At 38.6% G+C, this 26,153-nt stretch overlaps 1 protein-coding gene across 1 annotated transcript; it reads right to left on the bottom strand.

Moving 5' to 3' along the window:
- Positions 1–241: 241 nt before the first annotated feature.
- Positions 242–24,878, bottom strand: TRIP4 (thyroid hormone receptor interactor 4). The gene is made up of 13 exons (XM_075208223.1): positions 24,678–24,878; positions 23,466–23,632; positions 22,905–23,056; positions 21,725–21,943; positions 20,161–20,239; positions 17,662–17,791; positions 17,125–17,340; positions 11,111–11,231; positions 8,839–9,020; positions 7,494–7,618; positions 5,330–5,421; positions 2,337–2,439; positions 242–565 (listed from the first exon to the last, which is right to left on the bottom strand). The coding sequence occupies exons 1-13, from the start codon at positions 24,755–24,757 to the stop codon at positions 450–452; spliced, it is 1,782 nt and encodes a 593-aa protein (XP_075064324.1). The 5' UTR covers positions 24,758–24,878; the 3' UTR covers positions 242–449.
- Between the last annotated feature and the right edge of the window lie 1,275 nt (positions 24,879–26,153).

Below are 26,153 nucleotides of genomic sequence, written 5' to 3'. Positions count from 1 at the left end.
GTAGAAATGCAGAAGTCTCTAAATAGTTCAATCGTACTGTCACTAATGTAAGTTATGGATATTGTACATTTATCAACCACTTCTACATATATCTCATAGTGGAAGTTCTAGGTTTTTGTATTGCAGTAATATTAGAAGAAGTCATGAAACCAGATTAGTTGTAGACAAAAAAATTACACAGATTCACAGCATATACTTATGCTAGGAAGAACGAAATAACTGACTGCATGCAATCCAGAGGTAGGAAGAGATCTTGTCTATATTTATTGCACAACAATCCCCATGGATTTAAGACTATACATTTCTTAGATGTATGTAATAGGACAGCCTTTTTTTTTTATTGTTGCACTTCTTTCCCATATCTAGAATCATAATTTAGTATATACAAAGCTATACAAATTAGAATTAAAATCCAGGAAAGTCATGTTAATCCCACAGGTGTGATCCCTTTATCTGCAGATTCCTGGCTGACTCGGCTTGTCATTTTCTCCAGCTTGTCCTGCTCTCTCCTTCCTAAACATTAATCCTTTCTTGGCTGCTTGGTGAATTTTGGTGTCCAGTTTCCCTTTAAAGAAAGGAATTAAATTTTAGGTTCAATGTGAATTAAAAGATCAAAAAAGACAATTAACAATGTAACAGTACCACCAAATTACTGTTGGGCTTGTTTGCATGGCCATGCTATAAAAATTTATCTCCAATTTATTATTGCAATCCCATTATTATTCTAAACCATAGTATTTAGATTACATTTTTATAATGTTATTTAAGCCAGCAACATAATGACAACTTAACAAAAGACAGCAATCCAACATCTACACAACATCCCAACTTAAATATGGCCAAAATAAGTGGTTTGGTTTGTTAAATTTTTCTGGGCCAAGCTCACCATTTTCATTTAAAATGTAAGGGAAAGACTGCAGGAATGTATAAACTATGGTTATAAATATTCACCACTTTGATCTCATAACAAAATAAAATGTGAAAAATGTAAAAGTAGATTAGATTAATTCTTAACTTGTATCTTAATTACAAATAAAAACAAACAATTGAATACATAAGTAACACCACCCTTTGCACCTGGATTTATTTAGGTGCATGTTAACATTCTGTTGTCTTCACAGGTCACATAATGGATTGGAGGCCACCTCTGTATCAATTTAATTAAAATAAAACACACCGGTCTTTGTGGGGTCCTACAGTTTCTTTGGAAATGCACTAACCTAGAGAAGCATATCAGGTGATTGTAAGGACTCCATATACCCCAGAGCATTGACAAGCCCATCATAAAGAAATGGAGAAAATAAGTCATAAATATAAATTGGTCTAGAACAAGCCATCCTCAAAAACCAAAAACCTGTGGGCATACACTATGGGACAACAAAAGCCCACACACTATACAAATCTGCACTGTTGCAAAAAGAGAACTCACACAAAACGTTGTGTAGAATTTGCCAGAAATGATGTGGGAGAGCCATACTCCAAGGAGAGGAAGAGTCTATGGTCTGATGATTACAACTGGCCTCAATGCTAGGTGCAAGCCTAACAATATGCATAATATCAAGGGCACTGTGCTGTGATACACGGCAACAGCATAATTCTATGGGAATGCTTCAGGAACTATAAAACCTGTCCACACAGCTGAAGCAATATGTAGATAAATCTTGGAGGAAGAGCTACTGCAGTCTGCAAGAAACTTATTACTTAGGAGAAGATTTATATTCCAGCACTAACCCCAAGCCTAAAGCAAAACCCAGTGTGGAAAAAAACCCCAAAAAACAAAGTCCTGAGTTGGCCAAGTCAAAGCCCAGACCCCAAAGCCATCAGAAATCTATGATAGGATTTGAAAATTGTTGTTCCCCAGAAATCCCCATTCAACCTCATGGAATTGAGTGGTATTGCAAAACATTGTAATCTAGAGATGTGGAACATTGGTAGAGACCACTAAATAGACTAATTGCTGTAACTGCAGATAAAAGGTACTTCTACTAAGTATTAAAGAGTGATGAATTAGTCTATTTTTTTGTTGGGATGAAGAAAAACCTAAATTTTTTTTTTATTTTTTTTTAATGGATATTCCAGAGTATGTTGTGTTGGCCAGTGGTAAGCATTACCAAATACATCCATATTAGAAAAGAAAATATAAAAGCATGCCAATAGGGGTGAGCCTTTTATAGCAATTGTGTAACCTGGGGTAAAAACTAGTACTCTGCTGCAGTCTAACTTAATGTATATAATGTAGAACGGGCCGTCTTTTGTCAGCAAATCAGTATTCAGAATTAGTGTTTGACATTAGGGCTCGCCATCTTGCAGTCAGGCCTGTGAATTTTAGCACTTACAGATTTTGTGCTGTCCTTTAATTGGAAATTTTATAAGTAGTTCTTGAGCATTTGTACAGATGAAGACAAATGGAGATGCAGATTCCTGGCTGAGAGATGGGTACTATGGAGGAGATGAAGACAAAAATACAAAGTCAGAGAACTGCTTTCATGTATAAAACAAAATAGAGCATTTAATTATTACCTAATAGATAAAGCCTATCAGCTGGATCAGTCTAGAACAGTGTTGGCTAACCTGTGACACTCCAGGTGTTGTGAAACTACAAGTCCCAGCATGCTTTGCCAATATATAGCAGCTTATTGCTGGAAGGGTATGCTGGGACTTGTAGTTTCACAACACCTGGAGTGTCACAGGTTAGCCAACACTGGTCTAGAAAGTATATTTTGTGAATATCACTAAGTGTTCCACTAATAGATAAGAGGAAATGAAAAACAAATGTTTCTTACTCCTTATTCAAATGTAACAGGGAAGTACTATCCCCAAACAAAAGGAAACAGCTAGGAGTACAGGAGTTGCAGTGCAGAGGCTTAAGGGAACAACTCCTAGTAGAAGTAGGGTAAAGCAGTATCATGGTGTCTCTATTTTGGAGCATAATTAATCCAGCATTTCCAAAAATTCAGACACAAGTAATTACAATGTTAATCAGTATATTTTCAACTCTAACCAATAATGGAATGGAAAAAATAAGAGGCGGTGGGATAACAAAGGCAAGATTATATTTTCAATAATGGTTTTATTAAAGTTTTTCCATTTGGTTTTTCCATTTGGTTACAGACATACATTGTAATAAACAAAGGGATAGATGGGAGTGGGGGAGGGTGGAGGGGGGAGGGAGTACATATCAATACGTATCAGTAGCATGAAACAGAACCAACCACAACATTTTACAGAATTTACATATCGTTTGAGATACAACATGGAACATAAGATATTACTGTGGGGGGTTACTCGGGGATCCCCCGGGGGCGGGCAAGGCCACAGATTTGGATACGATTCCATTCAAACCACTTGATGTCGGGAGAGGAGGCAGAGGAGGAGTAAGGGACTCCCAACGTTTCCATGTCACAACTTAACTGAACTTTAGTTATTATCTTGGCTATGGAGGGCAGCGTGGCTGATTTCCAGGCTTGGGCAATCACCGTACGGGTAGCTATAAAGATGTGACCTATCACATACCGATCACCTAATAACACTTGTGGAGGAAAGAAATGTAAGAGAGCAACTTCTGGAGTATTAGGAATCGGAGTTCGAATAACTTTGGATATTAAGGTGTACACCTCTGCCCAAAGCACTCTGACCACTGGGCAACTCCAGAAAACATGAAAAATATCCCCCATCTCTCCACATTCACGCCAACAGGTCCTGACCTGGTCTGGCCATATCTTGTGCAACCTATCGGGGGTCATATAAAGTCTGTAAAGCAACTTGTAAAGCATCTCCGAGTGGTTCAAACACCTCAAAGTTCGATGGGCATTTTGGTAGATTTTATCCCACTGATCCGGCTCAAATTCCCGGCCAATATCCCTCTCCCAGGCTAGCTGGGAAGAGGTTTTTATCGGGTGATGGTCTGTGTTGAGGTGGGTGTACCAGAATGAGATAGCCGCTTTGTTACTTCCAGTTGAGAGTCTGGAAAAAAAGGGGGCTGGTGGAAGTTGTAGGGAGGAGCCCCGTGGGTGCAAGGAATATAACCAATGTCTGACCTGGAGGTACTTGTAAAAATCTTGGTTAGGAATATGGAATTTATCCCTCAATTCAGAGAAGAGTAGTAGCCCTGAGTCAGAATAAATCAGTTTGAGGTTAGTGATGCCCCTTAAATGCCACAGGGAGAGATTTAGATTCTGAATAAGTTTCGATACTGCAAGGAGGGAGAGATTAGAGGTAGGGAGGTTGACATGGTTAGAGGTCTTTGGAAATTTGTCCCATGTTGCAAGAGCATCACTAATGAGACGTGGTAGGGTAGCCTGAGGGGGTCGTCAGGGCTTGGAAATCCAGAGAAGATCAGCCAGTGGGAATGCAATGTTGAGGCCTCTCTCCAGGTCAACCCAGGATTTACAGGAACCTGGAAGAGACCAGTCTCGGAGCTGAGCCAAAATGGGCGCTTCCTGGTATTTGACCAAGTCAGGTAAGGCTAAACCCCCTGTCTTTTTTGGGCGTGCCATAATATAATTGTATGAGCTAGTTTAGGGGGTTTCCCCTTCCATATATAAGAGGTAAATAGGTTGGGTAATTTGTCCATATAGAGTTTGGGCAACTTAAAAGGCAAAGTCCTAAATAAATACATAATTTTGGGTAGGAGGGACATTTTAAACGCGGCTATCCTGCCTAGCCAGAAGATCTCATGGTGTTGCCACGCTTTTGCAAGAGTATTTAATTGTATCAATAGTGGGCCATAGTTGGCCTCCAAGAGGGAGTCTAGGTGGGAGATAATCATGTATAGGGGCCTCCAAGAGTATGGAAAGGCCGCCTTGAGGGGTTCTGCCAAGTTAATAGGGAGAGCGTCCGTTTTAGTTGTGTTTAATTTGTAATAAAGAAGCCCTTCCAAATTCTTGTAGCAAATCTAGTCACATACAGCAAAATGTCGTCTGCAAAAAGACATAATTTGTGCGTGGTGTCAGCTAAAGTGATACCTGGGAAAGGCAAGATTATATTAAGTAGCAGCACATTTAATTCACATATATAATATCAGTCATTACCCCCAGTTGTAATTCTGATGTGCATTACAACTTCATTGTAGCAAAACTAAATTTGTTTTGAGGAACACACTTAAACAGGTGCTATGCAAGAGCTTGTATTGAAGAAAATACAGATGGTTCGAAGTTCAAAAGATACATCTTTTAAAGATTATAGCCTATACGCCTTTACCCATGATAAGGCATCCACTAGCGGCAAAATGTGAGCTGGTTCTCTGAGGAGTTTACATAAACAACAATATTGTGATCCCTTCAACAAGTATATTATATCCTTACACAAGTTAGATCTCTTGCAAACTCACCTGTTCGTTGAACTGCTCCTGAGGCAGGCAGTCAACTGCTTCCACACATCCCAACAGACAGCCAGTCGGATAATCCTTAGGAAAATCCATATCTGAAAATACAGAATTGTTTATCGAAGTGTAAAAAAATGACCGAAGCTAAAATTTTGTATTTATTTCTGTTTACAAATATAAAGTTAGTTTTAAGCAGCATACACCAAGAGATAGGCTAGCGTTACCTATAGGTAGTGCATAAAACATGAACTAGGAAGCATTAGCCGGCATTTTAAAGCCAGACAGTGAGCGAGTACTGTAAAGTGAAATGTTATTTCCTTCATAAAATCAATGTAGCAATTTCTATCATGGACAGTACTTTCACCATTGAAAGTAATGCATATTCTAAAACAAACATTTCCTCAATTATATTATTGATAACACAGAAAAACGTATTAAAATGTAACAAAGATTGGTGAAAGAGACATGAGCACATGTGTTTCACCTCATTTCACTAGACCAATTTTCATATTTTCTCTTCAGCATACCGGGACATAAAAACTATTTAAGGTGAAAGGGAGTCTTAGCTAACCAACAAAGAGATTAGGTAGTGGTAATATTTCCAAAACAGACCATGAGTATATTTTGCACATTAGAAGAAAACCACCACACAAAGGTGGACTTGTCCCTTATAGTAAGTTGGCCATATATGCCATTTACTAGCCAATTTAGAGCAATCTGGCCCATTGCAAGTGTGGGGCTCCATCTATCACCATACATGGCAGGGAAAGCACTAAATGTTTGGCCAAACTGGACAGATCAGGGTGCATGATCTTATCTCATCGTGTGTGGCCACCTTTAATGGAGGTCAGTGTCCTAATGGAAGATTATTTTCACTCAAACAATACTCTTAAATCATTCAAATGACTGGATAGACAAGATCAATATTCTTTTACAAGGATGAAACATTATGTTGGTTCTAAAAATACTGCTGGTAAAGAAATTCTTGAGCAACGATCTACTGTTCAGACAGTCAGCAGGGTAAAGAGACTGTCTCCTACATTGCTGACTGTAGGAACAGCAGATGAGTGCCTGTCTCACTCCAAGAGGGGAATTCAATTCCCCGCACAATTACCGTTAGTATGGCAATTTCAACGTGGATTTCTGAAGAAAAAAATAAAAGAAATCAGCGTAGAAATAACCGTAGTAACGCGTAGCAATTACCATACTAACGGTAAATGAGCGCACCCCACGTTGTTCTTTAGCACAACGCGAGGAAAGGAATCCCCCCCCTGTGTGTACCACTGTGGGAGAGATTCAATTTGGTGCAAGGTGTTTCCAGGACATCTACAGAGGCACATCCCCGCCAGAGATTTTATGGGAATCTGAGTTATGAGTGGATATTCTACTGTAATAGGTGGCAAGAGGTCAAAAAATTGAATCTGCCCCATTGTAATAAAATTATCCCAAAGCTCTTGTCTGAACAAGCCCTAACACTTCTTCCTTCTGTAGTCACCTTGGTAATTATTCCCCATATTATCTATTATGCTTAATCTAATTTTTTGTGCTAACTTTATGCTATCTAACATCTATTTTTCACAATGTAATAGGAGTCTTATTATATGCTTTAATAGGAATGCTTGATAGGCCATCAAAAATTACCGGAGGGGGGGAAAAAAAAAAAAAAAAAGAGAAAATTGAACTAGTTTGAAATCCTGAAGCATCTGTAGCCATTATAATATGACTAAAGGTTGAACCATCCAAAACTTAAAACAGCAAGTAAATCCAGTATTTGACATTATTATATTTCAAAGGCTGTGTATTACAGAGCTGTATACTAGTAACTGGATAATATATACTTTACTATTTATTTTTTAAGTTAAGTGATCCCTAAAAGTTTACTTTTGCCTGGAGTGCAACACATTTTTAGAACACACATAACTTAACTTACTGGGTTGTGGCATTCTACCGATCTGACAGGTCTGCCGAATGCTCAAACACAGTCCGGATCAGCAATCCTCTCAGCCGTGAACAATTAGAGCCATGAGGAGACCTGCCATATTAGGGGAAGACCACATCCCAGATCTCTGTATCTGACAATAACTGGGTGAACAACCCCTAAAGTAATTTCCAATTTAAATTGAATCAATGCTGCCTTTGTTTCAGTGTTCATAAGGATTGGCAGCTCAACCTTTGTGTAGTAGCACTCTGTATGAAGCCTCTAGCTCTGAGATCTCCTGCGGGGAAGGTCTTTTAGCAGCAGCTGCTATCCAAAGACGCCCTCGATGAGCACTGTACCACGTCCTGCCCTCCACCCTGCATGAGAGAAGTGAGAGCCATGATGAGCAGTCTGTTCAGGCAAGTACTGAACTGCAGTCACATATCAAAATAAAGTAGCTGGAGTCACACAGAGACAAACTCACATTGTTACACTGCTTGTCAGCAGGGAAGTACGTAAAGACAGTGCAGTTCCAGTCAAAGACACTTTACAATCCAGCTGGCAAATTAGTTATATACACAAAACTCAGTATGCAGGAACGCCTTCTACGTGTTATCCCAAGATGTTATCACAAATGTAGAGAAATAAAAATATTAAAAACCAAAAGTAAAATGAAAAATGTAGAGGCAAGAGGAATGAAATTTAAGCACATGTTCATCATTAGGTGTGCAGTTTATCATTCAGTTTATAAATACATACTGCTGGTAAAGAAATTCTTGAGCATGCATCTGCTGTTCAGACAGTCAGCAGTATAAAGAGACAGCACAGTGGCTAAGTGGTTAGCACTTCTGCCTTACAGCACTGGGGTCATGAGTTCAAATTTCCGACCATGGCCTTATCTTGCATGTTCTCCCCGTGTTTGCGTGGGTTTCCTCCCACACTCCAAAAACATACTAGTAGGTTAACTGGCTGCTATCAAATTCACCCTAGTCTGTGTGTCTGTCTCTGTGTGTGTGTGTGTGTTAGGGAATTTAGACTGTAAGCCCCAATGGGGCAGGGACTGATGTGAGCGAGTTCTCTGTACAGCGCTGCGGAATTAGTGGCGCTATATAAATAGATGGTGATGATGATATGGATAAAGTAGACCTGGCCATGCTTCAAAATACCAAATAAATTATGCAAATATTTTAAAGATGATTTTAATCTGCAGCAGGGGCTTTGGAGAAACTACTGTACTTTAAATTTCAGATGAAGAAAAAAGTACACATGCATTTGAACACAAAGTATGAAATGTCTAAGCCCCCAGAAGGTTTGCTCAAATGTGCACTAAAAAACATGCATTAGATAGATAAGTGTTAACTGGTTGGTAACAATTAGTGCAAGTTTCAGTAATGTTGTCATATAACCCCCACTGTTCTTAACCCCTTTACGAGTCCTCAGACCACCTGTAAAACTCCTGAGCTGAAACATCCCTGAAAGCCAGAAACAGAATTCTGATTGCACCTTTGTTTAACAATTCCTTCAACCTATAGGTTCCATAGAACAGAAAACAGCGATGAGCCCCAGCCACAAGCAGAAGATTCAGATACCTTCTCACCTTTTGATGCCAGCAACAAGAAGAGAGGCCCACGGCTGGTGCATGCTCAGACACATGCCATGGTCACTGATCTCCTGCAATTCACGGTCTTGTATTCGAAGCCGGTTCCGTTCTATATGCTCAGTTGTAGCTGATGCAGCGGCCTGTTTCCTGTTTAGGCCTGTGCTCACCTGATCTACCCACTGGTACAAAAGAACACAGAATATTTTAGCAATAAAACAAACATTTAGAAATATGTCTGAATGTTTTTACAACTTACCAAACAGTCTATCACTCTTTCAAATTAAAGAAAAGGAGAATTTAGATCACTTAAACTTTTCATTTGAAGGGCTGCTTAGTGTATACCCCCAAAAAACATTTAACATTTAATCTGATCGACACATATCTGGCTCTTTGGATGAATTGGCGATTGCCATAAGCTTTTCACTGTTCTGTTTAATTGGTTACCGTGGGACCATTGTTGGTGGCGTTTAGAATAAAAACAAAAATCACACTTTTGCTTTTAGTTAATTTTCTTGCAAGTTCAGTTAAACAAGACATTTTTTGCTCATTTTGGGTCAGTTTTTCTTTGATATGTTAGCAAACCAATATGGTATTTTGGGACAATTCAAAATCTGCTGGGAACAAAAAACAATAACAAAAAAACAAAAAAAAAAAAAAGTCTGTTGGCACTTCATAAAGTAGTAACTAATATTGATGTTGGATTGTGACCAGACCAAAAAGAGCAGAAAGTGCAAAAATGGGCACAGCATAGGGGTGAGAAAAGGCTCAGCTGAGAAGGTGTTAAATCATGTGGCCACTTTTGCCCTTCGATGAGCCAGAAGCATCCCCAGCTGAACCTACTTGTAAGGTAGATGTAATGTATTTGCTGTAGAAACCTATATTTGGTATAGCATGCTGAGGAATGTTATCTACATCTGTGTATCCAGACTAAGCCATCTGCCTAGAACAGACGTATGCACTTTGGCATGAGTTTCGGCATGTTTAAGGAAATTCCCTCTGTTCACTTGAGATGAAGGAAATGGAAAACAAAAGGTCTGAAATTAATCAAGTGCTTACAGAGTATGCGATACTAATATTAACATTATCTGGAGCTTACCACTGACTATATGCTACTGGCTACATTTGTGTCTAATCAGACTAATGAGTGCCAACAAAAGGCATTAATTAATTGAGTTCAATTACTTATGATTAATTCTCATTAATTTTAGGACAAGGAGTTTTCTAATCCACCCACTGTTGCTCCTCTCCCTTCTCCCTAGACTACTTCCCTATTAATTATCCACTTCTAAGACCACTTCCCTTATTTTTGTTCCCCTAATAAAAACAAAAAATATGGGTCTTTGCTGATCATAATGACACTGATCAGTTGAATGAATTTCATATTCAGTCAACTGTTACTATCAGTTTCTTTGAAATAGCCATGGATAAAAATACTTAAAAATGAAGGACCACTTGGCCCATGCAATCTGCCCATTTTTAACCTATAGTAAACTACACCTTATTTGATCCTTAGTTCTTTGTAAGGATATTCTTATGTCCATCTCAAGCATGTTTAAAATTGCTCTACCTTATTAGCATCTACCACCTGAGAGGCTATTCCACTTACTCACTACCCTTTCTGTGAAGTAATGTTTCCTCAAAGTGCATGATTTTGCATTTTTTGGCAATAAACTGTAGTTGCCACACTCTTGACCATTCCTGTAGTCTAAGTAGATCTTCACTCATTTGTTTTACCCTTCCTGGGGGTAAATGTATGAAAGTCCGGTTTTTCAACTCGCGGGAAATTGGCGACTTTGCAGCTAAAATTTAAAGCGGTGATGGCTTGTAAATGCAAGTTTGCCTTTACAAGCCATCGCCGCTTTAAATTTTAGCTGCAAAGTCGCCGATATCCCGCAAGATGAAAAAAAAAAAAACGGACTTTCATACATTTATACCCCCTGGTGTCTACACTGTTGCATATCTTTGTGTCATCTGCAAAAAGGCATAACTTTCCTTTCAATACCATTTGCAATGTCACCAATAAAGATATTAAAAAGCACTGGTCCAAGTACAGATCCTTGCAGTACTCCACTGGTAACATTTCCCTCCTGTGAATGCACTCCATTTACTACAACTCTGTTTACTATCCTGATATGCTAATAAATATCTGAAAATACCCAGAGAGAAAAATGAGCCACAATATGTTCGGGACTTTTATATTGCATAATGTTGCTGTATAGTCTAAGGGGTACACAATATTTGCTATGGCATGCTGCAGAAAGTGGCTTACCATTGGTGGAGAGAATAGCAAGCTAGGATTCAAAAGATGGGAATCACACAATTTCTCCCCTGCATTTTTCAATGGCTTCACTATTGTGCCAGAGTTAATGGCATATACAGCTTCTTCAAACCTATCAGTAGAAATTAACAATTCAATCAATCATCCAGTCTGTAAACTACAAAAGTGGTAGATGCAAATAAAATATGCAGCTCTATTTAAAAAACAAAACAAAAATAAAAAACAAACAAACCAGTGAGTACGTAACTGTTTATCGAAAGTATCATGAGTAATCCATATAACAAATATAGCCTCAGTGAACAAGCGATTTAACAATATTGTTGTAGTCATTTCAATTTACAGTATATCAAAAAAAAAAAATCAATGATTAATGGCAAAGACCTAAGTAAACGATGCCTTCTAATTTTCATGTAAGGAGGGTTTGAGTGTCAGGTGGGAGGGTATGAGTAGGACTAGTAATAAGGGGTGTGTGTGTGTTTGGATGGTAAGTGGATGCACAGGTTTGTTTTTTTTTTGTTTTTTTTAAAAGTGTTCTTATATTTTACAAAAGAAATGGCACATAAAAATCATAAATGAGTATGTGACCAAAAAAATAAGTAATAAATATTTTAAGAAACACATATTGGGGAAAGATTCAATTCGGCATGAGGCGACACGATGCGTCTCCGGAGCAGTCGGAGACATACCGCGTCAGCATTTTTACAAAAATCTCTGCTCATTTTCCCTTGCATCAAAAAGGGCGGCACAGAAAAAATGAGCGTAGGTTTCTTACCAGAATGGCCAGAACTCTGAAGATGCATGGGCAACAGGCTGGCTTAGTGCTTCGGTCTCACAAAACTGGGGTCATGTGCTTCATTCATGACCATGGTCTTATCTGTGTGGAGTTTGTATGTTCTCTCCATGTTTGCGTGGGTTTCCTCGGGGTGCTCCCATTTCCTCCCACACTCCAAAAACATACTGGTAGGTTAGTTTTCTGCTATTAAATTCACCTTAGTCTCTATGTGCGTTTTAGGGCATTTTGACTAAGCTCCAATGGGGTAGAACCGATGCGAGTTCTCTGTACAGCGCTGCGGAATTAGTGGCGCTATATAAATATCTGATGATGCATGCAGAGAAACCCCTTGCAGCATGGAGAAGCAGGGGGAATTCCAAGGTTGCCAGTGACAAAAGAAATCATTGAGAGCATGGCTGGAGGAGATAATTACACTTTACACCGGGGTTTTAACATCCTGGTCTATTAGTTGATGTTATAACTATATAGTCAATAACAATCTTACAGCCTCTATTCAAGCCAATAAACGTAGTTAGGAGTTACCAGTTTATAAAATGAAAAACATTACTTTTACATTTTGTAGTGTAACCAGTGTCACTGACTATTTGAAAAATTAGTTCACATACACTACAGAACAGATCATAACATGGGGAATGTCAAGACAGGCATCTGATGACAAACTCAACTGTCTTTCACCACTTAACTGAACCCCTTTTCTTTTCAGATTCAGACAACCGCTGAGCATTCTTCAGTTTATCGGAAGACTGTAGTTGTGTGCCCTGTATTTTTCTTTGATATCATGCTTGCTGCTGGACACAAAGCCAGGACACTTGTTCCCCAGTTTTTAGAAGTTCTGGAGGCCACTATTGCTACCAATAAGGCCGCAAAGATGACTAGAGCAGCAATGCCAGCTGAACTCTCTCCGCTAGCAGGACAACATTTATAATTAAAAGACAAAAACCTGTAGGAGGCAGGAAACAGAGATGATCTAAAGTGCAGTCATCTATAACTACCATCTGCATGTCAATATTGTAAACTATGTATGTACGGTTTGATTCTTGGTGGGTGGCTATATTGTGACAAGAAAATAAGGACATGCATTATGCTAGGTACATGCTCACATGGATTATTTCTGCACAGTTTTTAGTTATTTATTACTGAAAAAGTTTTTTTTGTTTTTTTTTTTAAATAAAGTAAAAAAAAAAAGGAGAGCTTACAGCATGGTGGCAAGAAAGGTATTCTAGTTCCAAAACTCCATCAAACCATACCCTGTTCTTCAAAACTTTTGAAACCAGTATCTATTCTCCACTACTAATTTAATCCATTTTTAAAGGTCAGTTCAAGTCCTGGGTTTCTCATAAAGGTGCTGCTTTTCAGCTATACCATTTGCACACACTACAAGGCTGGTGTAAATGCCGACTGATCGTGATGGCAAATAAGGCTTTGCTTTCTATTCCTTGATTTAAAGAATTAGCCACTAGCTAGCACAGAACATCTGTATACAAGAGACTAGAAAAACACATTTTAGGTACAGCATATGCATAGAAAGAATCTTTATTTTTGGAATTAAAAATAAAACTTATCGGCATAATCATTTATGCAATTTTTTTTTGTTTACATTATTTCAGGACTTCCTTCTGGGTCTTTGTTTTTCAGAGACAGCTTGGGAAATTACTCAAACATGGGCGGCAGTGAAGTAGTTCATGGAAACAAATTTATCAATAAATACAATTTGCTTACTTCCTCCTCAGACTCCATGGCAGCCCTGACCCAAGTTGTACCAATACAGGGTGGGCCCATGAAACAGAGAACACCAACATGGGTATGCATTTGAAAAACTGCTCGAAGGATTTTCTTTACAAATTGAGCATCAGCCAAAGTAGTAACATCCAAAAGATAATGTCTGGTAATGATATGAATTGATGAACACCGCGCTGCTGCCCTAAGCTTTGCATGCCCAGGAGTTCCCACCAGCCTGATGCACATTCTACAAGGATGTTTCACACCTCACATCCGTTCCCTCTACAAGCGTGTGTAATGACTTCACAGATCCATCTTATGAGGGACGAAGCTTGCCTGGACATGGTCCTATAGGAGTTCTCACCAAATTCTTTTGTTCTGGAGAGGTAATAGAAACTGCTCCGACAAGGTCTAAAGTATTCAATTGTTGTTCACTTTTATTAGTTGGTGTGGGTAAAGAGGCTTGAATACAAACTCCTGCTTTATATAAAGAGTGGAAACTACCTTTGTTTACAAAAAGGTAAAATTTGTTAGTGCTACCTGGTCGGTATAAAATATAAATAAGTGGTTCTTTACATAAAGCATGTAGTTCTCTCACTCTCCTAGCAAACGTGATTAGCACAACCCATTCCAATTCTGAAAGGGCCACTCCCCAGTCGTTCAAGGGTGGGTCTTGTTATCAGTTGAGTAAATCCTTATACCAGCTTGTCCACAGAAGAATACAAATAGCTGAGAACATTCTTAAGAGTCTGAGAAAATCCCTTATTGAAGGCTTCCACTGTACCACCTGATGAGCTCAATGTCTGACAATCCTTTCATCGGACACAGAAACCTTGTGTTCCACTGGGTCTGTCAATGCTCCCAGGGATTGCAGCTGTTGACAAGGTACAAGATGACTTTTTGTTGTATTTATAAGCCAACCTTGGTTTTGTAGAATTGAGATTACCTTTAGTGTTTTGGTTTTGGCACAGTATTCTGACTTTCATGTCACCAGCTAATTGCTCAAGTAAAGCCAAACACATTCACGGCTTCCCGCTTCTGGCCATAAGTACCACCAACACTTGGTAAAGGGCCTTTGGGATGTGGAGAGGTTGAATAGAAAAACAATGAAAATGGAAAGAAGCATCCTGTAAGTCTAATAACGCAAAAAAGTCTCCTTTCTCTAATGCATGGAGAGTAGAGGTTTACAGACTTCATGCATACATATTTATATACATAAATTGATTGAGCCTTCTCAGATCAAGGACTGTTCTTAAACCTCAAGACTGCTTCTCTAGCAAAATAAGTTTGGGGTAGAAACTGATGCTCAGAACTAGAGAAATCACTTATTTTTCAGAAGTCTTTGTAAACTGCTGCATAATGCTCGCAGCTGTATTGAGCAGGTTGTAGTCCAGGATTTTACAAAAACATGTCCCCTGGGTACCGACGAATTCTTTTCTGTACCATTTGTTGAAAACATAGTAAGTAGCGAGTGTCCATACCGCCACCTAATTTGAAATCCTGCCACCCACAAGACTTGATGCAGCTTGTGCTGGAAAACAGTCATCACAAAAATTTTGGCTGCCTTCCACCCTTCCCCATAAAAGGAAAAGGCTGCTTGGAAGCATTCATCCTATACGGTCTCCTTCAAAAAGGGAAGCTTAGTCAAACGATTTTTAGATTGCAGGTCTGCCACACATGGACACAGTCAGAGGGTTTTCCTGACAACCAGAGTTGGAGCCACACTCCTGGCAGAGTGCGATCATGTCGAATGATGCTTCACATATGAAATCAATTCCTCTCTTCATATTTTTGAAGATGTAGCCTGCTTTCTGTTGGTTTGCTCCTTAATATCCTTATACAAAGTATCAGATCAAATTCTAATCTGCCCTGGAGAGCAAAGCCATCGGCACACCAGGATCACAGTCCCCGAGAAGTGAAGTCTTATAATATTTCTCAATTTTTCAGTCCTTTCGATCTTTTAATGGACCAACTTCTTTCAATGGAATAGCTGTTTTAGTAGGAGACAAGCTACAGTTGCATTAACTTTAAGTACCGAATCAAAACGTAAGAGGCTTCATCCTCTTGAAAAGGGATACGTACAATTCAGTCACTACATACATCCACCACTTCAGCTTTAACCCCGCTTTACGGACAGCCATTCATACTCAAAGGCAACTAGGGATTCAGAGGTAGAGGGTCCTGGTAAATAATCTAGATTTATTACACATCCAAGACCAGGTCCTTTTAACACGGAACATGTCTGTAAATCCTTTTTGTGAAACATATTTCGTTAACCAATCCACAAATGCCTTAGATTGTTCAGGAGGTTTAACACTGGTCTTTCAGGGTCGAGGAATACAGTCCACACATTCACACAGTAGGCCTCTTTATAATCATTAGGTAGATTCTTATCACATGCTTTGGAAACGCAATAAATCTTCCCGCTTTTTCCTTCTACAAGCTTTTTTTTTTTTTACAACAAAAAGAAACTTCCCCCCCCCCCCCCCCCCCCCCCCAAAAAAAAAGGAAAGGACCAAGAAGGCATATAGGCAAGTAACTATTCTAATAAAACAGAGCTAATGCAGTGCAACCACAACTAGGGACTTGCATAGAACAAGTGTCCTTTGGCTCTTTTGGGGCGGGACCCAGATCCATAGTTGCAGGCTACGTTGTAAAGCACATCACTGTGTAGTATAACAAGTTCCCCTTCAGGTCTGACCTAGAAGGAATATCCGCACAGCATGACCTGATTACGCCAAGGTAAAACAGTAATTCACTGCCGTCTTTTGCTACCTCTTTTACCAATTAGCATCACGGAGAGCAACCCATTTCCAGAGTAACATTCCATTCCAAGACGGAACAAAACAAGAACTCTCCAAATCCATCTGGTAAAGATCTAGCCAAATCCACAAAAACTTCTCTGCCCTTACGTTTCTTACTAGCTGAAGAGACAGAAAAAAAACACGCCAGGAGGAGTCCCAATATATATCTTCAACTTTTTCCTGTCTCTTGTTGGCTGCTTAAGGATTTAACCCATTTATCAGAAGGGAAATAAAGGTTAAGGTGTTAAATGTGATATAGTAGATTTTAGACATGGTGCCTCTAATTATGCAATAACTCCTTATCCTGAAAGTCCCAAGTCTCAAAGACACCGTATAATAGATCCCATGCCTGTAGAGTATAATCTATAATAAATAATGGTCTCTTCTGTAAATATTAAAAAAAAAAAGTTTTGCATCTTTTCAATTTAATCCTAGATGAACAGATCTCTGCAGAAGAAAAAAGTCCCTTGATACATCAAAATAATATATTCCCCATACATGTCATGACATTAAATTTTGCTAGAACACTTCTCAAACATGAAAAGACAATCATCTTTACCCTGAATGAGTATCAGTATAAATGCTGTCCTCAGTGATTTTGGGAAATGTTGTCCATTGGTGAACTGATAAGCAAAGTAATAACTAGTTCAAAATCTATGTGAAACATAAGCAGCTATATTTTTCCTTACCTCTTATTATATTCTGTCAGGTCTCCTCCATCTTCTACAACTTTGCGTCCTGCAAAGTCTATAGTCACCTTGCGAACAAGTCTAGTAGTGTGACGCAACTCTTGCAGCTCCTGTTCCTTCTTGCGAAGTACCTCCCGCTCTGCCTGGGACAACCACTGGTTGGAATCCGTTGAAAAGTAATCAGACTCGTCATCAATCACATGAGTGCGCCGCACACTGTATGGTAAATGTGCAAAAAGTGAGAGGAAATCGTGGGAAATGAAGCTGAAATATAAGAGGTGCTAGAGGGGAAAAAAAAAAAAAAAGGGAAAAATGTCCAGGATAAAATGGGAGAGCATGAAAAACAGGAATTAATACATTCTGGATTACAAATTGGGGGGGGGGGAAGAGTTTGGATATTTGGTGTTACAAGACCCAAATGCAATAATTTCTTTACAAGAGGTAATGCATTTCACGTGTGCACCATTTCAAGGACAATACACTAAATATTAACACATTTACTACAACAAAAAGCTGAAATATAACTGCATCTAATACCTAGTCTTGTCATATTCCAGGAGCTTGTCCCGATGCTGCAAGGCCTTTTCAAATCCTTCCTTAAGCCTCATCTCTTGTCGAGGGAGAAGATCCTTTACAGAAACATCTGGTTTTACTGAGGTGTCAGAACCTGGAAAGAAAATGTTCAACTTTTAAAATAGATAAACATTTAGTAAATATTAAAAGGGATCATTCATTTAACATTTGCAGAGCTGAAGTATGGACATTAGTGGGGTTAGAAAGGTCCTATAACATTATGGTTAATGCTACAATCTATTTTGCCATGTTTTTTTTGTAGCTGGGTGTATATAGAAAGAAGTGGTTGGAAAGAAAACATAAAATGAACAGAGCAGACTTATGCCATGGTTTACAGATTTCATTATTATTGCAACAAAGCTCGGGAGCAGTTTGTGAGGTACAAAAACCATGTGAAACTAATTTACCATGACTACCCTATGTTATTGTACATGGCATTTCTCAGATCATTTTATGTATCAGAGCAAAAACACAAAATAAATTTCAGCTGAATAAAGATGTCGTATACATCATACGGTTTATTATCACCTTGTAACTAGAATATACTGCATTTGTTGAAAAATAATGAACATATGACAGGATGGACCGCTGATGCCACCCTGTCTGTTGCTGGGAACCGGCTGGGCTTACTTTGCCACCGTCCCCTTTCGTTATCCCAAATGCACCCTCTTGCCACAGTAGGAGGGGCTTACACAAGCTGCCACCACTTGACTCCTTACCGGCATCCAGTACCGGGTTTCTTCTGGCTAACTGACGCTGCTAGCGTCTCGTTGCTGGTGTACATGGGCTGGTACTCCTGACCTCTTACTATGGATCAGGGTTGTTGTGGATGGATCCCCCCCTGGCCTATCACACTGACCAGGGATGCATGAATAGCAGGCAGATTGGTGGTACGGGAAAGCTTGGGTCCCAACCTCAGAACAGCCGGAGGACGGATTAGATTTAGGGTCTAATTGGCCGGTCACAGGAATACAGCAATATTGAAGAGGTTTTCAAGCAGGTCTTTGAAGCAGATGTTTATTTGCTCTCACACTGGTTGAAGGTACTAGTGTGATCAGGTCAGATGAAAATCAGAAGAACAAATTTCAAATACAAGCTAGTGCCTTTTATCCAATTCAGACACAGGCTATTTTAGGATCAGAATGTACCCCATTTACACAAACATGGATTTACATGTATGGAAAAGCTAAAAAAATTTGCGCTTATCTATGAAATTCACTCTGGACAAAAGGCCACACAGTAACGACCCCCTGCTGGGCCTTTGGCCAGAGCAGGCATGACACTTCATCACAAAACTTCATTAGCCATTCCTGCTATCAGACTTCCTTCCACATAGGTCTAATTGGAGGTTTCCACTAGCACCCTTACAAATCCCACACAATGACACTTCCATACAAAACACATCCCAATACACCAAAGACCTCCATCCACAAAGGCCTATTGTATCAGATATATGCATTACATTACAGTACTTTCTTTTAGCATATTTTTTTATAGAACTATTTACCCCCATACAATCATCTATACCATGTCAAAACACATTACTACATTCATATTTGTACCAAAAACATACATAAATATAATTAGTGATTTTTTATTTCAATATTTTTCACAAGCAAATCAACTTACACAAGTTAGGCATTAGTGATAAACATAAGTTTAACTTTTTATAACATTTTTACATGATTTCAAATACTTTTCAGAGGTTTTTTTTTTATTTTTAGCACACCCCAAGGAGGTGCGAGATAAAACAGCATATTTGCCCGTTTTACCCGCCGCGCTAAAAAACAATTGAATAGCTTTTAACGCGGCTGCCTCTCACACACCCGATACTTTCAATAGACCTTCTACTGGAGCGTGAGAGGACCGTTTCATGAATAAGAACGTAGCTTTAAAAATGGAATTGAATTGCGGATAAAGTTAACCGGCTCGAAAATGATATAAAAAAAAAAAAAAAAAAAAAAAAAAAAGCATTAAAATGAGTTAACACACTCAAAAATAAAAAATCTCGCTAACGATTGAATACCCCCCCATTGACTGATCTTCTATAAAGAGCACAGAACTTTTTCAGCATTCAAAACAGTCAAGACATAGGTCTAGTATGAAAGCATAGATTACATGTAGATAAGAATGTTAAATATACATGTGCTTCATATCTAGCATGTGTATAAATACAATCCACAAACCTAAAATGAAATAACTGCAGCTTCTTGCTAATTCTGATAAAAACAGATACGTTCACCTAGTGCCATCATCTATGTGAAAAAGATTACTATACAATTATGGGGAATACAATCACATTCTAAAGTGTAACTTTGTATATTTTAGACATGGTGCTTCAACTTACAGCAATCACTGTGCCGGATAATAGATCCTGTACGAGTAAAGCAATATTCTGGCTGTATACAAACTTCATCTTCACACATTAACCTCCAATTGAAATACCTACATGGGTCAGCTTACCTCCCAAAAGTTTCTTTCGCAACTTCTGACTCTTGTTCGAGTCTCTCAGTAAAATATCCTGTTCTTCTCTTGTGCAAACCTAATGGGGAGTTTCAATTAAAAAGGGGAAGGAAATATATATATATATATCTCTGTCTCATAAAATCAATGCAGGTCACATTACTTTAGAGAACAAGTCCGCTTCCTTAAATGCATACTTATTTAAAATTCACCGTTCCTTTTGCAAAAGTCCTTATGAGACTCATCTCATTTTGAAAAACAAACTCTATGGGAAAGCATACCCAATGACTAGGATGCTATTTTTTTATATCGACAATATCAACATCACGTGTGTATCAAAATGTTCAAAGCCCTTAGCTATGGGTACATATAAAGTTATAGCCATGGCAGAAATGGTAACATTGTAAATACTGTGTATCACAGGAGTGCAGAGGTATAACAAGAAATGCAATCCAGGGGTTGGGTGGAAAGGTGTTATCCGTTTACTGGCTGCTGTAATTAGGGATAAACCCTTTGATTAATAGGAGAAGCCACCAGCAATGACAGTATGTAGCAGAAGGAACAGTTTCTGTTTAACACCGATCACTATATAACTCTGTGGAAAGTTGTGGAATACATTTGTTTGCTTGAAGTGTTAATTTACATATTAGCTCGAATTCATATAGGATGCTCATTGTCAAGGAAGGAACCTCTCCAGCCTTCTAGAGACTAAGAAGATCTGAGTGTCATGCCAAAGATATCCAGAGATAGACCCATGGAAAAAGCTGCAAAAGGGAGAGTTTCTTTTGCTCAGAGGTTCAAACCTGGTTAGAGATAAATATATATAATCCCTGATCGTATGTCCATTTCTCTCTAGTTCTGGGAAGGAGAATTTACAATTCATGCATATAATATGGGAGGACAACGTTGCAGTCACTGCAACAAACTTTCATCTAATTTTTCCAATCACATAAGGGGAAAGTTATTAGAACATAGAAAAAAAAAAAAAAAAAAAAAAAAAAAGGTATTGAGATGCTGAAAAGAGGTGATACCAACTAGGTCAATCTAATACCCAGCATAGAAAACATCATGGGGGACGGGACCAACTTGATCACTGTTGAAACATTCAATTGCAAGAGCACCTGATTAAAACCGGAAGTTTTACTCAACCTTAAAATGCTATTGCGTTTCTACAGATAGCAAGGACAATAGTGACATATGCATCCACCTTCCACAGAGATCTCTACTTCTGCTGCAAAGATTCAACTAAGGAGGGGAACATCCATATGTGAGCATTCCTTCTAAATAGAGTCATATTTAGAGGATACAACCACATTTTGTATTTATACACAAGTAAACACTCAATACAGCAGTATTATATAACTGGATCACACATGCCTACACATAGCCAAAGTCTGAAATAGTATCTGTGTTTTGTCAGCAACTTTTGAAATGAGCAGAAATACATGAACTCACATATTTGTATTTAAATTCAATATTTGTCACAAGATTTAATTTAATTTGAGATATTATTCAGAAAAAGATTTTTAATTACAAAAAAAAATTAAACGGTCAGTCCTCTTACCAGGTTGCCGCAAAACAAACACGGTCCAGAGCCCTCCTGCTCACAGACAATCCGTCCACATGTCATACAGTTGTTTATGAGCTTATGCTTCTGGGCCAGGCAGTCACAGGGATATCGCCCAGGGAGCAATACAGCCAGACGGTCCTGTCCCTCTTTGGTGTACAGGTTGACAAACTTTTGCTTTTTCTTGGTGGACGACAGAGCAGCCAATTCCTGAGCCTGAGCAAAGAGAAAATAAATTACCCCGACATGTATATTACATTACATAAGGAATGTTGATTGAGGTTTTACTGGTATCAATGTTTTAATAGAGCATTGTAGTAGTAATATTATAAATTACTTTTATTTAAAAAAAAAAATAAAAAAAAAGCCAATGCCAAATTATCCATTTGGTAATATAAAGGATTGTGAACACATAAATTGTGGTTATTTAGATAAATGGCACCAACCTGCATACATCCACAATGTGTGTGTGTGTAAATATATATATATATATATATATATATATATATATATATATATATATATATATATATATATATATATATATATATATATATATATATATACATATATATATACATATATATATACATATATATATATATATATATATATATATATATATATATACATATATATATATATATATATACATATACATATACATATATATATATATATACATATACACTATTACTGAGGCCGTAAGGAGCTACTAGAACAGAATGCCACAATAGTGTCTTAGTGCAGATACAGTGCATCCTTACATTTCCACCCCACAGACAATGGCTTGCATGTGCATAAAGCACAGAAAGCATGTGTCTAGATATGTGAAGGGAACCTGCACAGCCTTCCAACACATTGGTTTCTTTTATTGGAACAATAATTATAAACTAGTGGATTGTTCAACTGAAATTTTTTCCCATGTAAAAAGCATTGAGCCTGGATTTGTACTTTTTGTTGTGATAAGCTGGAGAGAAACCATTTCAGCTATGACACAACTCAATGAAGCCTAAACTAAAATACAGTAGAATCTTGTTTCTTTAGGAAATATATAGAAAGGTGAAGGAAATTATTTAGTTGTTTTTGCTCCCTGGACAGTATTTCCTATCTGGATTCTTCATTGAGACCAAAGCATGAGATATTTAACAGATTATTTATTTTTATATTTACTGACCTTAGCCAAATCCATAGGGGTCTTAACCTCTTCAGCAACAGTATCAGTCACAGCATAGGCTGGGAGAGGATCTAGCTTGTTCCTTCCTTTACGCCTACCTCTTTTTGACTGGTCTGTAGAAAATAGTCCCTGCATGCATGAAGCCGCTGCACCTTTATTCAAAAAGGGAATAAGTACATCAGCATTACTATAAACAGTACAATAAAAAACTGTTCCTTTAATGTTTGAAGTGCTAACTTACCCATGGGGATTTAACATACAGTTTAAGAAAAAGATTTTCAAGATCCTCACATGAACAATTACATTTATATTATTTCAGAATGATTAACAATCCAGGAGATTGGAAAACCATCAAATAAATGGTTTTTTTTAAGTAACTGGATAACTACTTTAACACTTATGTCTGCATCTTTAATAGAAGCAGGTCTACAATACTTCAAATACTTTCATTTGGGGTCACTCAATGAGTACAAAAAGCTGTACAGTAGAAACTATGTACACTGTCAGGAAGCAACATGCGATCACTTAGGAGAGCCTTGAAGAACATCTTTACTGACTAACCATCTTTCTTATTGTGCTGTGCTGACTGGGAGCTGTATGGCTGTCTAGTTTTTTGCCATCGAATTTTTAGCTCATTTATGAAGTGTTGCTTCTTCTCTTCAGAGCTCTGAACAAGGTCATTAATGTATTCTTCAATTTCTTCCTCTGTGTCAATTGAAAGGATGTACCTGTGGGCGACAATGGAGTGGCTTCTGCAACATGTTTTCATGGAATTAAATGTTTATCTGAATAAAATTATATATATATATATATATATATATATATATATATATATATATATATATACACACACACACACACACACATAAGCAATAAGTGCTCCTTCACTTTTCCAAATATTACAATTTTATAAAACATTCTTTCCTTAATAAAGGCCAAAATATTATTAGTAATGTGCATATAGAGAATCAAGGTTTGCACACAAATTAAGTACTCTGTGCAAACGATAAAATAATTGTATGCAATTTCAGCTTAACAGTTGCCAACCTCAGTATATAAATAAATCTGTAGTACATGGGCAATCATGGTAGATGCGGGATACTAAAATATGAGACAACCACTAGGGATGATCAGAACACAATCCTATTAAACGGTAAAAACAAAAAAATGTTACTAGAAAATATTTCTATACTTCTACAATGAATAAGAGAAGTAGTGGTCTATTTACCATTGGTGGCGGCAACTTTCATTCTATATCGCTGCATATCACATTAATACATAACCTAGCTCCACAGTTATTACCATGCAAGGGCTCATTGGCGAGCCTTGGTAAACCCATACTCCTTAACAATAGCAGTAAAGCCACCAGTCTACAGTTGCAGCAAATGGAGGAAGTGATCAATCACTATTGCAATGGGACCCAACCTCTTCTATGGCACTTAATCCCAATAAAAAGGTTAGTCAACACCTGAGATGGGATTAGTTTTTACATGCTGGTGGCAAAAATAGAAAAATAAATGGGGTCTGTGGTATCCAGCAGAAAATAGGTACAATCACTGTGCATTTGGCAGAAAATACAAATAGAGGCATTATAAGTAACTAAAAACCTGCCAGAGAAACATCATTCCATAAACATTGTAACATTTCAATATAACAGCCTATTCTATTTCCTCCAACCAGATCGTCCTCCAGGCTGCTAGTAGTGACTGGCCCGGACACAACCACTAATGTACCAATCACTGCTAGTATGGGAGACGTGTCAGCCACACTCACTGCACTACGTCTTCACTGAGACTCAGACCGAAGTCTCTCTCCAGCTCGCCGACACACCACTTCACTAGACCAGCGGGCATACTGGCTTCCTGGGCTACGAGACACCGGTCACTCTGCCTGTACCGTCCAGGATCAGCGGCAACTGGTTGTAATGACAGTAACTACTAAGCGCTTTTTTTTTTTTTTTTTTTTTACGACATAACAATCACGTGACCGGAACTGTGCGCAGCCTCACTTTAACACGTGGCTGTACTGTAGGAGGTTAGTGTGGGGGGCGGAGGTTAGTGTGGGGGGCGGGGGTTAGTGTGGGGGGCGGGGCTTAGTCCCAAAGCTCACAACGCCGAGAGTTCTAAACCGTTTGTGAGAGCTCTGCGGCAGTGGTGGCTCCTCTGCTAACACCTGCTCGTTTACATCCACATTTATTTTTAAGCCACTGCGCTGATGTCTGTAGAGCTACAAGTGCAAGATTTACTTTAATTTTTTTCAATATTCTTTTTACTTTTTTTTTTTTTAATCATAGAGAAACTTTGGTTTTTGATAGAGCACCCTTTTGCCAGTAGTAGAGTGTTCCGTGTAAACCAAGTCCAATAAAGCAGCTTCTGTTTTATTCAGTCCATTTGGAGCAAATAGTGCTAGAAGGCACAGAGACCTCAACATGCAATTCTTTCCAGAGACCTCTGTTAGGGAGTTCACAGAGTTTCCTCTTCAAATGAAGTTGCGTTCACTTAGAACATTTTGGGGGAGATTTGATTCTGCATGAGGTGTTTCTGGAACGTCCACAGCAGGGGCGGGCTGGGCTGGGGGGCATCAGCCCTCTGGGCCGCTCAGTTTATCCACTGTTAGGGCCGGCCGCCCAGCTCCCCCCCCCCCCCCCCGGATGCATTATTACTGACGGCCTCATCACATGACACGCGATGCGGCCACCTCAGCGCACAGGCGCGCGATGCGGCCGTGCCATTGATGCAATGACGCGGCGGCTGCATCGCATGTCTTGTGATGCGCCCGACTTTTTGCCCCCCCCGGGCTGAATCTTGCCAGCCTGCGCCTGGTCCACAGAGACACTTCATGCTGATGTTATGGCAGGAATGTCGGCTTATTTTTTCTCGGCCCACTAAGAGGTGTGCAGAAAAACGAGTGGAGATTCCTACAGTAATGACTGGCAATGTGCGCAGCTGGACATTATGGTGATGTCCATGTGACACATCGTCAGCAGTTAAATCTCGCCCTCTGATTTAGAGATTGACGCCTTTTGCATTCTAAATGTACTCGTAAAATTGTAGTTGTAATCATTGCAAACGTGTGTAGGTTAAATCACACATATCTCAAGATACGTCCAACTCAAAACACAGCAGTATTTCTCTTGTCAGGCATATAAATGCTATATTTAACCCTACAATAGTGTTAATAGTAAATGCAAGCTGCATAAACCTATTTGTACATAATATGAACAAGAGAAAATAGTTGTACACAATATAC

The sequence above is a fragment of the Mixophyes fleayi genome, chromosome 4, assembly GCF_038048845.1.
Source record: "Mixophyes fleayi isolate aMixFle1 chromosome 4, aMixFle1.hap1, whole genome shotgun sequence".
Classification (NCBI taxonomy): domain Eukaryota; kingdom Metazoa; phylum Chordata; class Amphibia; order Anura; family Limnodynastidae; genus Mixophyes; species Mixophyes fleayi.
The sequence above is the reverse complement of the archived record's forward strand: the minus strand, read 5'-3'. Positions and strand labels throughout refer to the sequence as shown.